General features: G+C 41.7%; 1 protein-coding gene across 6 annotated transcripts in view; it reads right to left on the reverse strand.

Moving 5' to 3' along the window:
* The window catches only part of PANK1 (pantothenate kinase 1), a 47,654-nt gene that overhangs the window by 20,232 nt on the left and 12,923 nt on the right, over positions 1 to 14,499 (reverse strand). For 2 of the 6 annotated variants that reach the window (XM_013127756.3, XM_031044647.2), the window contains exon 3: positions 13,282 to 13,394. In XM_013127756.3, the coding sequence (XP_012983210.3) occupies positions 13,282 to 13,394 (113 nt within the window). Of the gene's footprint in view, positions 1 to 6,476; positions 6,656 to 6,688; positions 6,820 to 7,169; positions 7,426 to 13,281; positions 13,395 to 14,499 lie in introns of those variants that run through there. The other 4 variants (XM_034061929.1, XM_034061930.1, XM_034061931.1 and 1 more) reach the window with 4 other exon arrangements.

Consider the following 14,499-nt stretch of genomic DNA (forward strand, 5'->3'; position numbering starts at 1 on the left):
GGCAGACAACAAGCATAAACTCCCCTGAAGTAGCTTGCTTACTGTTCAGTTTTTCTAAAAGCACCTACTTTTATCTGTTTTAACATCTAATTTCTTTATCCATATCCTGCAAGCTGCAAGACACAAAGACACTGAAGTCTCATTTGATGTTTGGGAAGATACATACTAGGCAGATGAACAAGAGCTCCCTGAAATAGGAAAAATGTAAACCAGATATTTTTAAAATAGGTTGTTGTTTTTTTTTTTTTTTTGGGGGGGGGGGGGGAATTATCATGCACTATCCTGTAACTCAAACACTTTTGGAAGTAAAAGGTAAACATTTAAGCAAGAGTGGTCTGGTCCATGCTACCAACACTATAATGCAGCAGAGCTCAGGATGCCAATTGCTTTAGTGATTTTCACTAATCTTTATTTAAGCTGCTAAGAACTTTAATTACTTGTCCCACTGGAACAGTAAGTCTCCTCCTCAGATATATCTTAACTATGTAGGCAGGAAGTTTAATTTTAAAAGCAGCATGGCTGGACTGTGTGATACAGAACCACCCTGTAGCTAAATGTAAGCCAACTTCCAATATTCAAAATCATGGGCATAAAATCTGCTACAATCTGCCTGAACCAACAGGTGCTTTAAAGCTACAGTGTAGATTTACTCTTTAAGAGACGGAAGAAGCATTCCAGCCTCCTATCAAACACACATCCAACAATAAAAACATTAAGTACTAACAGCTGAGAGCCCGTAAATGACTGCCAAGACATTTATTTTATATCTTAACACTTGGAGGAATCATAACTAAATCATTAACAAAGAATACGTGCTGTAGAAAACAGTTCTTGATGGAGGTACAGACAATGCTCACATTTAAAAAGCAAGCAGAAATACCAAAACACTTTTTTGTTGTTGTTGATTCTACTCTCTGTGAATCTAAGCTCCTTTCATTTTGCTGCAAGCCAAACAGAGCTGCAGAAAGAAAAGAACTTTGCTCTTAGAACAGCAGTTTTCTTCAGCACAAATAAGAGCACAAGATCAGTCCAAGACAACCTGTATTTTGGTTACACAGAACAACAGCTTTATTTTCTTCAGAGCTTTTCACACCAGCTGTCTGCTGAACTCACTTGCAGCAAAGACAACTGTTTTGACTGGTTGACCAGTTAGGACAAAACCCAAGACTCAAAGCTCCTGACAAGTCCCACTGTAATTCATATAACTTCCATACAACTGGAGTGACAGTAGAAAGACTTCTGTATTCCAGTGTTTATTTGAAAGATTTCTTCATTGTACCTTTTGTTACTATTGTCACATTCCAAAATGAAACGCACCACTGAAGTTCTGTCAGTGCTTTTCAGTATATTTAGATACCCACCTTAGCTGGTACGTACACACTTCAACTTCCCTGACACCACTGAATACAGTGATAATGGAAGCATACATGCAGGCTGCAAGGTGTTCCTGAGTTCTGCTGCCTCCCTGAATACAGGCAGTAAGACCATACAGAGGCCACCAAAATTATTAGGGCCCTCACTGCTACAAACTGGGATTATGAAGAAAGAAAGGTATTTGTGTTGATACAGTCTCCACAGACTTAAGGGAAAATTCTGGAGGTTTTTTTAGGGTTGTTCAGACTTTTTTGTTTGTTTTTAATTGGAAATTCAGCATTTGATTGATAACCAGAAAAAAAAAAACCTGAATAAAACTCAACATTTGTTGAATTCTTAAAAGCCAGAAAAACAAGGAGGGGAAAGTGAAAACCATCACATCCACATCTTAGGCTGATAAGTTATTCAAAATTGTGTGATTTACCATAAAGACTGAAGACAAGGGATATGCTGCAGAGATGCTTTCACAGTGTAAAAAAATGCGCTTAACTAAAATTGTCTGGCAAGACTGTTATGAGCCAATTTCTCTCTTCTCAGTTGTCAGTATTGGATCAACGCAACCTATTATTGTGGTGAAAACAGACCTATTCTACTGTATTGCTACACAGCAGTAGGTCATAAAAATAACATCACTATAAAATCTAAGTCCCATAGAACTGATACAGAAAGTGTCAAAGTGAATTATGCATTCTTAAAAGCCTAGCATAAATCAAAGACTTTACTTACCTTAAGAAAATCAATTCTCTTTATGCTAATAAGCTGCACCAACTACTTACTGGTTTGTTATCTTAAGATAAAGATCTCCATTACTCCAAAATTTGCTGCACAAGCATGTGACAATGCAAACAGAAGGTATCAACAGCATTGCATAATTAGGTAATCTGATGCACACCAACAGCTGTGCTATCTGGGGGAAAGGTTCACTCATGAGAAATTCCATGACACATTTAACCTAGTTTCTGCGCAAACTTTGAAGGGTATGAACCTAGAGAGCTATTCCTATAAGGCATTATTACATTCACAATTGAACACATTTGATTTTTAAAAACCCTGTCTTTAACACACAATGTAAGGAGGGGGGTGAGGGTAAATACCAAATCACAATCTGATCCACATGGACAACAGCTCAGGGGAAGCAAGAATGAAGAGTAACTCTTGAGTCCTAAGTTACATCTCCCCTCCATTAAACAGGATAACCAACAGTAATCCTTTTCATATGTTTAAACAACCACAACATAAGATTGGCTGAATCTTTTTACCCCATAACTCTTAAAGATTGTGCCTGAATCCTGCTGGTTAGAACTTTCTTCTCTCTACCTGGCTCCTAGATTTACTCATGACTAATTTGCAGCAGTTTTATTCTTTTGCCAAAACTGTTCCAGCTTACACATCTCTTACAAGATATGTATTTTCTCAAATACAGGTACAGTATCCCCATTTATTTTTTTTTTACCAATAATTTGAATGGTGATATTAATACTCTGATATCTTAAGTCATACATATCTCAGATAAAATGCCTTAGGTTCAGATGCTTTTCTTCCTGGACACATACATGATGAAATTCTATTACTCCATTTCATTTGCATTGCTTGACACTTTGATGATCTAAGAACTTCCCATTTTAATTGGAAGAGGCGAGAGAACACCAAAAATAGTGAAGGGGTGAGGGGAGATCAAAACAAGAGACACACATAAAATGAGACAGTATTCTCACAGCTTGTTAGCTGCTTTTTATTAAAAAAGCTGATAACAGTTTACTTCTTTTTTCAATCACTCCTTCCTATTTTACACAGCTATTTTGAGCAATCCAAATAAATTGTAAAATGGAAGCATTTGTTTCCTTTGAACAAAAACAGAGTATGTATCTTAAAAAATTATTATATCTGCTTAGTAATGGAAGTTTCTTCAAGACTTACAAAGCTAGAGCTAAATAAATCATGCATATATATGAGGTGATGCCTTCCAGTTCATTTTCAGCAGCAAGGTCTTATGGAATGTCTGCCTCCTCATCAGAAAAGGAAAGAAAGAAACCAAAAAAATCCCCCACAAAAACAAACCCCAAACCCAACAAACCTGGAAGCACAGAGCTGTTTGTTAAACAAGTGTGACTATCACATGCAAGTACTCATATTATCACAAACTGAGTTCTGAAGATAGCACTAAGAGACTAGGTCAACACCTAGCCTGCACAGCTTCATTAGAAAACTCTGAAAAATAAAAACCCGATTTGCAAAGCTACAAGAAGCAATGATTAGCTACAGAGAATCTCATTCTTTAATCTAATAGCACCCAACACAATTGAAGTGATAGATTTAATTCTCCCATTCGTGTTGGAAATGCATTATCTAGTTGATAAATTGGATGTACAGTTTTAACTCATGGGATGTTGGACCACAACACACCAACTAGTTCAGTTTGCTATGACCAGTCCTATTCCTTCAGCAACCCTCACTTCCAACTACATCAAAAGCAGCTGGAGACTAACTTTAAGAATTCCTTCAGGTCACATGCTTCTTAGGATTAAAAAGACAGGGGGATACTCCAATGCCTTGGACAAAATTTCAGTAACTGATAACATTGTATTTATTCACCACATCAAACAGTAGCAAAATCAAAACCATCTTCCCACCTGTGGTCTTCACTAAAGCAGACTAGATAATCATAGCAATCCATATGTAACATCACCACATGTCAAAAAGCCTAGGTTTTCTTCCTCTTCTACCTGTTCTTAAGTGGTGCTACACAAGCATGCTACAGCCAAACATCACACTAACAACCTCCATATCGGCCAAAAGCCTTCTTTACCGTGAAGCTACAACTCTTAAGTGTTCAGAAATTACCCATGACAACTATAATTCGTAATAGCTGGAAACAGTCACACTACCTCAAAACGCACATTCTTTGACCCCTAACAACTACCACCTGATTCGGGGTGAGTTAAGATACTGATTGGAATTGACTCCAAAGCTTTACACTAATTTAAGAAAAGCAATAGCATTAAGATGCCCAGCTGGCTTCTTCTCTATGTCTGATGTAGAATAATGCTGTGAAGCACCAGTCTAGTTAACTGCTGCTCTGAAGTCTTTGTCCTCACTTGGCTACAGTGCTGTTTCAATAGGGATCAATGAAGGCACTCAACTGCTCTTTTTTTTTTTTCCTTCTGTTCAAAGATCACGTTTAAACTGAACAACATGACAGTTTAGGAGGCTTTTGAAATTTGCAGAGTTGACACTTTTATTATCTTCTGAAGCACTTCACAATGCAAGGCATCATAACAGGTATTTTTATGCATACATTATGTTGTGCTGCAGAAAGGTAATGCAGACCTTAGTCTCACAAAGGCTCTGCACTTGTAATTGGAACCAGAAAATTGAAATAAGCCTAATATCCCTGATAACTCACCTAGTTCAGCTAAGGAAAACACAAAGCAAAGACAAGCTTCTCAGCAAAATGCAAGTCAAAAAGAATATAAACTGGTCCTCAGATTCATTCTCACCGTACTCTAATCAGCAAAGCACACTGGTTTCACAGGGAATCTTACTTTCTCAGAGAGAAAACAGACCTAGGAATATAGATCTCTACCTCATGCTGGGAGAAAGTAAAAGCGGTCAAGAAAACATATAAGGATTTAAAGGAATAATTGTTGCAGAAAGATAGGCTTCATTTATTGAAATATTGGGAAATGCTAATTACCTCATTATCTTTTCCACAGCACAAAGCAAACCCCACAATCAATACTGAAGTCTTACATGCCATGTGGCAACTGCTTTTCATTTTGCAATGTATCCTTAAACACAGAACAAACATCTGCAAAGGCTGGGATTAAATACAAAAAACCAGTAAAACGGGACTGTGTAGTATTCACTGGAGATGGATAGAGAGGAGAAGTTAAATATAATTTAATTATTTTTTTAAGCTGGTGACAGTCTGCTATCATATTTTCCTGCAGGACTAATAACTGCAAATTAGGGTGCTTGTTTTTTTTTTAACGAAAAACAATCATATAAATTAAAAAGTACAATAGCAGCAAGAATTCATGCTTTTTATTTAGCAAAGAAAATGCCTACAAAGCACTTCCCTCATCTGCTGTTTTCACTAAAGCCTCATTTCATTAAAACCCCACAATGAAGACCTGGTAGTCACACATCTCGGGTAATACAGCCAGTCACTGATGCTCTTCACTCTGATGGGCTCTTTTACCCCTTCAAGATGGGGAGAAAATTCCAAACTCCAGATTCTTTTTTACTCAACTGATTCCATGAATCCTAAATGCCTTAAGCTTCGCTTCAAAGTATTTTTTACTGTTAGGAAGAGTTTGATATGCAAGTGCTGACACTTCCTAGCTACACCAAATCAAAATGTAAGTTAGTCCAAGTTCTGCAGTTTTTGTTGCTGAATGAAAGTGTGACACTGGACAAAGGCTAACCCAGTTTGTGACGGAGAATGATTTGGTCATCAACATGTTAAATTTGGTAAATTAACTTCCAACAGGTACACTACATGATTAATCAACACAGAGAACATTCTAAGGGAAACTGGTATGTGTAGCTCTGCAAAAAACATTTATAAAGCTGGACAAGGTACAGCTATTAAGTAGCCCTGTGAAAGCTGCAGCTCTCCAAGGCTGTTTCTAACTATTTTGCTCTGCTTATACACAAAAGTTTTTTAAGTATTCAGTTCAAAAGAAAGAAAGAAAGAGATTCAGACCAGCTGAATGCACACTACTTCCTACTGAGTAGAAACATCTTTAAGTTTTGGCAGTGGGTAGCTGTGATCCTGACTATTCCTGATTACCCTTTCAGAAAATGCTGAACTTTTAACAAAGAAGCAAACATTTGTTGGCTTTATTGGAAGGGCTAGTGAAGTGGGAGTGCAAAGAAATAGAGTGCTTTATCCATTGGATTGTTTTACTTGTAGAGCTTACCATCAAACTATTAAATGGCTCCATACCTACCAGAAGTTAGCTATGATCAAGAAAGTAAAAGATATAATTAATCAACAAACTTAATACAGTTAAGTACATTACAAATATGGATGCTTGAGACTCGCAGCCTGAAAAAACATGAAAGGCAATTCACTAACACCTCCCAAATCAACTAACCTAAAGCCACAGACGATGTTCAAAAGGAGCATATTACAGTTTTACCCTGTTGGCAATACACTGTCCTCTCCTCCCCGCTCTCTGTCAGAAAAACTTGCACTCCACTCCCAAGTTTTCTTTTCTCTTAATTCTAACAGCACGTGGGGAAGGCGAAGGAACACGAAGACCGCAGAGCCTTCCCACACCCAAGGCACAGCAGCGTTCATACCGACCCGGCCCGAGCATTCCTTACAGCACTGCTTGGGCACTATGAGCTTCATGGGCGCGTCCGGGAGGCGGCAGCGACCGGTAGGACCCTGGGCACCACCCGACGCGATGCTCTGCGCTAGCACGAAGCTGCTGCCGCCCGTCCGCTTTCGTGCCGGGCCGCCGCTCCCCGCCCGCCGCCGCCCCATTGGCGCAGGGCGGGCCCGGCCCACGCGGTAGCGGGGCCGTGCCCAGCAGCCGCCGCCGCATTGGACGGCATCAGGGAGCCTCGCTCCGCCCGCCTGGCCCGCGGAGAAGGGAGGAGAAATGCCTGCGGAGCGACAATCGGGTGGCAGCCAGCCCCGGCCGGGCAGCGCTCTGGGCGGAGAGAGGGGAGAGAGCCGCAGGACTCGCGGCCGCCTGACACCGAGCCGATACAGGGGCCAGCCAGGGCGGTCTGCGGCAGCGCCGCACGGAGGGGACCGGGCCGCCACTCTCGTCACTTACGCGGCCTGTGCCGGCGTCCTGAGTCCATCCTCCTGCGTAGCCTGCATTTCTTGGCCGGGGAGCCGTGGCTGAGCGGCGGTAGCTCCGGCCGCAACAGCAGCGTGTGCGGGGCCTCTCCGCAGCCGCCGTTGCTCAGGGGCTGGTTCGAGGGGTGGAAGCCGTTCTGCAGCAGCCCGCCGAGCGGCGAGCGGGAGGAGGCGGTGGGCGGTGGCGGTCCCGCCGGGGCGGCGGGCTGTGCGCGGAGCTGCTCTCCCATGGCGGCAGCCTCGCCCCTTTGTCTCCCAGCTCAGCTCCGGCTGGGCGCGGCAGAGCCTCTACTCATGCCGGCGCCCGTGCCCGCAACTCCGTGCACTGGGATGCAGCGCCAGGTCCCCCGCCAGCGGCGGCGCACGGCGCAGGCGTCCTGCCCGCAGCGCGCTGCAGAGGGGCGGCCACCGCCCTCCGTCGGGGACGCGGCGAACCCCCCCCCCCCCCACCTACCCGATCCCCCGGGTAACGTGCGTACTCTCGGCCGCCGCGCCGGCACCTGCGGGGCAACGCGCAGCCCAGGAGTGCGCCGGGGCGAATGGGAAGCTCGGGGTGGCCCCCGCTCGCACGGTGCGGGCTGGCACGGGCAGCGGTACGGCTGCAGTGCGCCTTCCCTCCCGCGGCCCTGCTCGGTGCGGCACACCGGGCAGGCCCGCCCCTGTCATTTTCCGTTCAAGGTGTCCATAGGGTCGCTCAGGTGACTCGGGTATCTACATTTCGGGCCTGTGACCCCAGGTGTGCCCTGTACCTCTCACACACCTACTCGGGCATCAGCTTCCACGTTTTTGTCTACATCATCACGTGTTTCGTGCACAGCCTAGAGGGACTACTGTGACCTTGAGAGTGTTTGACCTCATGCTATTTTAGTGCCTTCACTTTCCCTGCCCAGCACTGGCAATCCTGTGACTGTGATTTACTCTCTGCCCACCGGGCCCTCCAACTGTAAAAACACATTTTCTGAATGAAATGTGTTAAATATCATGTGGACATAAAACAGGGGTGAACCCTGCTGCAGTGTGTCATGTGTGTAGCTAAGACACTAACTGAATTTTCCCCTGCACATGAAGGTTATTCCTTATAGACATACTGCCAGTCATAGATGATTGTCCTTAAAGCAAAAACAGGTCACGTAATGGCTCCTCCCTACACCTAAAATTAGTACAGGACACAGGCCCTTCACTGTGAAACACCTACAGAGAATGAAGAGCTACTCTAATTGCCTCCAGAAAGGGATACTGTGTTAAAAAATAGCTTCATGAGATGTATCACAACATTATCTCCCCTTTTTGTCTGGGACCAAAACATTATGTTAAGATATCTAGGCTCAAGCCACAGGAAAACATGCACATGAAGTTGGGGAAATGAAGAAAGTGTTTGAGAACAACGAACAAGTAAAATTTTCTTCCTAAAAAACAGCTACCAATGTTCTAAGGTGATCAAAACACTTGAAGTTTTCCTCATATCCTAAAGCATAAACAACTGCTGTAATTGCCAACCCAAAACCAACTGCCCTGAAGAGGGCAGGAAGGAAAGCAGGCTACATACATTTACTGCTAGAACTGTAGTGCTTCCAAAACTGAAATTCTTTCAAGACCCCCTAACTTACTGAATTATGTTTAACCTAAAAACCAGAAGGCTGCTGCATGGATTTGCAGGGACCTTCACAACACTTGTTGGTAGTTCTATGCAGCTGGCTGCTTTATGAAATTCCCGTTAATTCATACCTCTCTCAGCATGAGGAAACCTTACTGCTATTGTCCCCAAGTGGCAATGGTTGTCCCTCATTCCAATCCTGACACAGAAACTGCACACCCAACCAGCCCAATGTAGAACAGGATCAGTCCTATGAACCTGGTTTTCTCTGCAGTTGCAGCATAACTGGGAGCAGACACATCAGCAGTTAGGGTATCTCAGCTTAAGGGTGGCGACTTTTTACCTGACTCCGACTGCATGCTTACATTACCTTGTGGCAGGATAGCCATCCTTCCACTGACTCTCCAATGGAATGCTGTTGTTTCAAGTACTGTTCCAAATTTTAGGCACTAAACTTCTGTAATAACTAACAGTATTAAATTAAAACATCAAGTTTTAGTCTAGAAAATTAAAGACTTGAAGGGATTATTAAATTCTGAAACAGGTAACGGCAAAGGAAATATATCACAGTTGCTGAGAAACCAGAAAGGATTTCTAACCAATAACTGCAGTAAGGGAAATTCACTTTAGACTTCAGGTGGACATTTCCTAGGATGAAGACAGACAAGCATCAGGCTGCACTGTCAGACTCAGTTGTCAATTGCTGCAAGTTTTTAGTAACAGTTAAGTATCTGTGAGGAACAGTCTCAGAGCTGATTCTGACTTAGAGCAAGAACAAGGCATGGCCTGGACATCTTTCTGAAGTTCTTTCCAATATTTTATTTCTAATTAAATATTTCCCTAATATTTCACTGTAAATACTGCACAATTATGCCGAGGGTAGAAGTGGATTAGACTGTGCTGAACAGAAGAGGTAGGTCAGGAAAATACTGTTGGGATATGATCCAAATCACTGACAAGTCAGAGGCAGTGTAGACCAATAGCATATAACAACAACAAATGTCATCTCAAATAATGCTGGAGAAAATATAAAAATGGAGAAATATTAAAGACTGTCCAAGTCAATTGACAGGGTTTATATCGAGGGACAGATTCACTTCTACGTGTGCAAGTTTCCCTGATTTTGTAAGCTGTCCAGCAGAAATGGATGAAAGCACTTTCCAAAGTTTAATTGTTTAGAGGTTTAGTTTCAAGCTAGTATGCTGCTTTATCAAACCTATTTCAGACTTTTGTATTGGTGAATCTCACATGAGCTGATTTCTACACTGCAAAATACCACCTTTTTCATATTATTTTTGTTTACACTTGTTTAATTTTGGAATGAGCTGTTCAAAAAGTTTAACATACCTTCTTTAGTTTTGGTTTTGGAATTCTCCAGCTATTCTACAATGTAAACTTAGACAAAGGGAATAAAATTAGAGTATGTATGATGTATTATGTGATCACCTGTAAGCATTTAAAATGAAATCTCATGTCCTCCAGTGCATATAGCATGGTTTATCTTGGGCACCAGCAGACTACAGTGCAATCATTTGGCATTCAGGGAAAAAGACCTGAGCCTTTTGCATTAATCAAGTTGAAACTGGGAGCGGATGAACCATTTATCCTGTTCTGCATCAGCAGTGAGCCACAGGTAGAAAATCTGTGAGCCACAGGTGGAAATCTGGTAGCAGCAGATTTCACAACCTCATTGCCTGATACAGTGATGCAGACAGCCTGTGCTCTTCTAATATTCAGCACAGGGGCTAAACTGGTGAGCTGATGGTCTTGCGTTATACTCAGTATTTCAAAATCTGGATTGTCTTAAAAAACACGATGCAGGTGAAGTATGACAGAAATGATAATGTCATCTCCTTAAAACAGGACAAAAAGTAGAAATAGACAGCCCTGCTACTCCCACAGTTGAGCAGCTGGCTCAAGACCTTCTGACTGCTGTTTTTTTTTTAATCCATACTATTTATGAGACAATGCATCACAGCACAGCTGGCTGAAAGCAGGTAGTTTTTAATGGGTATTGTACTCTCTTGCCTTCACACCACACATATACACACCCAGTATGGTACTGTCTACTCTACCTCCCTTTATATTAATTTCTGTTTATTTTATATATATTTAAGTTGTTGCAAATCAAGACTAGGTAGAATATAAATCAGTGAAGTAATGGTACGTATTACAGGTTCAGTTTCTAACACTTTGGTGCAACCAAACTCAACTTTTCCTCTTTTACTCTAAGTTTCTAAACAAACCCTATGAGTCAGTTCAGTTTTCAATCTTAGTTGCAAGACAACAATCCAGGTAGAGATGCAGTACTGACAAAATCAAGGATGCTTCTAGTTCTTTCAATATTAATTTACTCAATATTTCTGTCTTCCTTTGTGAACAGGATATACTTCACTTAAAACAGAAATCTGGGAAAAGGACTACAAACATAGCATATTGAAGAATCCAGGACACGAACAGACTCAGAACAGTGAACAAGTCTGCTGTACTGACTCACTGCACATCGCACATTTGCAGGGCAAACACTTCATGGATTATTCGATACCTGCCTACACTTCAGACACCAAGCTTTCTATTACCTCTATTTATTTCTTTAGAAAACACAGAGAGCCAGGCCGCAATTTTCTATGAGTCAGCTTCAACAAAATAACAATTACCTTGTGATAAAGATACTATGCCACAGGATCAAAAGTGCTGTGCACCAGCCCTTACTGTTTCAAAACCAGTGGCACTGGAAAATAAAACCAAACCAACCCAAAACAAAACATCCCACCCTTTCAGGTATGTTATAATCAGGCAACCTGGCCTGAAACTTTTAGGAACATATCATAGAATAATTAGGGTTGGAATGGACCTTAAGATCATCTAGTTCCAACCTCCCTGCCATGGGCAGGGACACCTCACACTAAAGCATGTCACCCAAGGCTCTGTCCAACCTGGCCTTGGACACTGCCAGGGATGGGGCATTCACAAATTCCCTGGGCAACCCATTCCAGTGCCTCACCACCCTTACAGTAAAGAACTCTGAGGATTAGCTCTTCCTCCCTCATTCTGTGGGGCTCACATATTCCCGGTCTGAGGACAAGCTAAAAAAAAAAAAAAGCATAAAACAGGTGCAGTCCACATGTATGTCCATCACCCGAGAACCAAACAGATATTACAGAGCACCAGCAGTGTTACCCTAATTCAAAGACAGCCAGCTACAAAGCTTTGGTCACATTTTAGAGAGATGTTGTAATGAGGAGCATCTACACATCTCAAATTACATAAACTGTATTACGCAATGCAAAAGTGTAATGAAACAGACTTCTGGCACAGCTGCCTGCAGACTTATGTTCAAGGGGTTGCTGGCACTCAGCCATTCCTGTTTTTATTTCCATTCAGGTTACTTCTATGGTTATCCTGTTTCTATATTATAGGACAATCACACTAGATCTTATTCAAATTTTTCCCTTTAAAAATAAAGCAAATACTGTATGGCTTAATAAACTAACATAAAAATTTTAAGAACTTTCCTTGCAAAAAGTAATATCCTGTTGATTTGATTTAGGTATATTCACTTTTACACATATTAAAAAGAAAGTGCCAACTCCAGAAGTCCAGTATTTTTTCCCAATTTCTTTTCAGAACTGGGAAAAACCCCACACTTTTTTGGTCTCTGCAGGTCTCTTTGGTAGACACACATTTAAAATATACTTTAATGCTCTTTTCCCCTTAATTTAAATTGCACGGCTAGAAGATCAACAGTCAAACATACGTATATAATAACAAATTATAGATGTATAAATCAAATGGGACAAAACAGCTCTAAAACTGTGTAGAATTCTTATCTGGAAAATGCAATGACAGAGTATTTAAAAAATGACCCAAAGGGCTCTAGTATTGTCAGTGTGATCACAGGAAAATTCAGCCGTGCTATGACAACAGCTAGCTAGCATGAGAATTCTGCTTTCCCTGAACACTAACACATCTGAGAGAGGGGGCCTGGCTGCAGATGACAGAGAAAGTGAAGGGCGTAAATATAGTCATACACCTAAATCTTTACCAGATGGAAGCCAAGAAAGATTATATTGAGACCATCAGTTCCTTCCCTCCCCACCCACCTCCTCGTGCAGTTATGCTTTCTGTGACACTTAAACAAAACCTGTTGATTTAATGAAGTAACGTCCTGCTCCCCTGTAAACAGTTGAGGCTACTCCTCTTCACTTTCATCAAGGGAGTAAAAGATAAAGAAAGACAATCTGCCAAAGTAGGAACTTAGCTTTGGCAGTCTGAATGGCCTTCAAGAGGAATATTCTTTCACTTCATTGCTGACAAATGGGGCATAGACAGATCTCTTGGTGCAAAGGCCAAGCTGAGTGTCCAGGCAAGGCAGTAAGAATGCTATCTGGATAAAGTTGTCTGGGCTAGGACATGACTTGTATATCTACACAATATATACAGGACTAGGGAATAACAGTCAGAAGAGAATGTAAGTGTAGTCTGGACTTACCAGCCTGCCAGTCCCTGTGGCCGGATTTTGCAGTGGCCCAAGCGGTTTCTGCAGTTATCCTTGGGCAGTTCTGAGATGAGGTTAGAGACTGCGGTTGCTGTCTTTCATCCCAACTGAAAAAAAGCACACAGCAGTCACAAAACAGTGAGAATATTTTCCTTCTAAATATTTCCCTGCTAGTACTTTTGTTTCTCTGTGTCCAACTAGACAATTACAAAAAAAATTGCAGGTGCATTTACTCTCCACAACTTTAAATGAACCCTGGCAGAGCTGTTGGTGCCCTTCTTTTATAGGGGACAAAAGCCTTCAGTTCCTTCAGTTCAGTTTTAAATCTAGTCCTTAATTATTGCTTAGGAGTACAAGCCAGTGAAGATAAAGTAGGTGTTGGAGGTGAATCATCTTTTTTTTCAGCCCAGTTTCTATTCTAAAGTGATTTTGTGAAAAAGAAAAGGCCAGGTAATGGATTTAAACTATCAGGTATGTAAAAAACCTAATTTTTCAATTATAGTCAATTAACCCTATCCACTGTATCTTGTACCTAAGTATTTGGCTGGGTGCATTGCTGCTTATCTTTATCAAACTTAAACATACAAAATGTAATTGGAAAACATTAAAGTTCACAACCCACAGACAAGTGGCAACAAGTGGCAGAGTATTTGGTAGAGAAAACAATGGCCTTTGCTCCTGACTGCTCTCCCATAGACAATGACCCTCATGTACATTTACATACTGGTTTTGCTTGGCTGTCTTCACTTTTTTCAACTTGGCTTTTTATATGGTCTTACATAATGCCAAACAGGAGGGAAGTGACAGTTTCAAAACCAGCACTTTGAAAGACAATGACAGAAAGGCTGACAATTACAAAATAATCTCTTCGTTATTCATCACTGCTACATCTGAAGAGGAGAAACAGGTTCTCCTATCAATACTCAGCTGTATGGTGATTTTTCACTTGCCTTGGTCTGTATTCCCAGATTTTACATGCTGACATGAAATCTTCATGGATATTAATGATTACGAACCAGGTAACAACAGGGAACCAGACTTTCTACATTTGTAATGGGAAGGGATAAAAAAAAATTTCTGTATGAACTGTTTTAGCTAAACATGCCACGAGGATGATCAAGGAACTGGAGCACCTCCCATATGAAGACAGGCTGAGAAAGTTGGGGCTGTTCAGCCTGGAGAAGAGAAGGCTGCGTGGAGACCTCATAGCAG

This window comes from Melopsittacus undulatus, chromosome 4, assembly GCF_012275295.1.
Source record: "Melopsittacus undulatus isolate bMelUnd1 chromosome 4, bMelUnd1.mat.Z, whole genome shotgun sequence".
Taxonomy (NCBI): domain Eukaryota; kingdom Metazoa; phylum Chordata; class Aves; order Psittaciformes; family Psittaculidae; genus Melopsittacus; species Melopsittacus undulatus.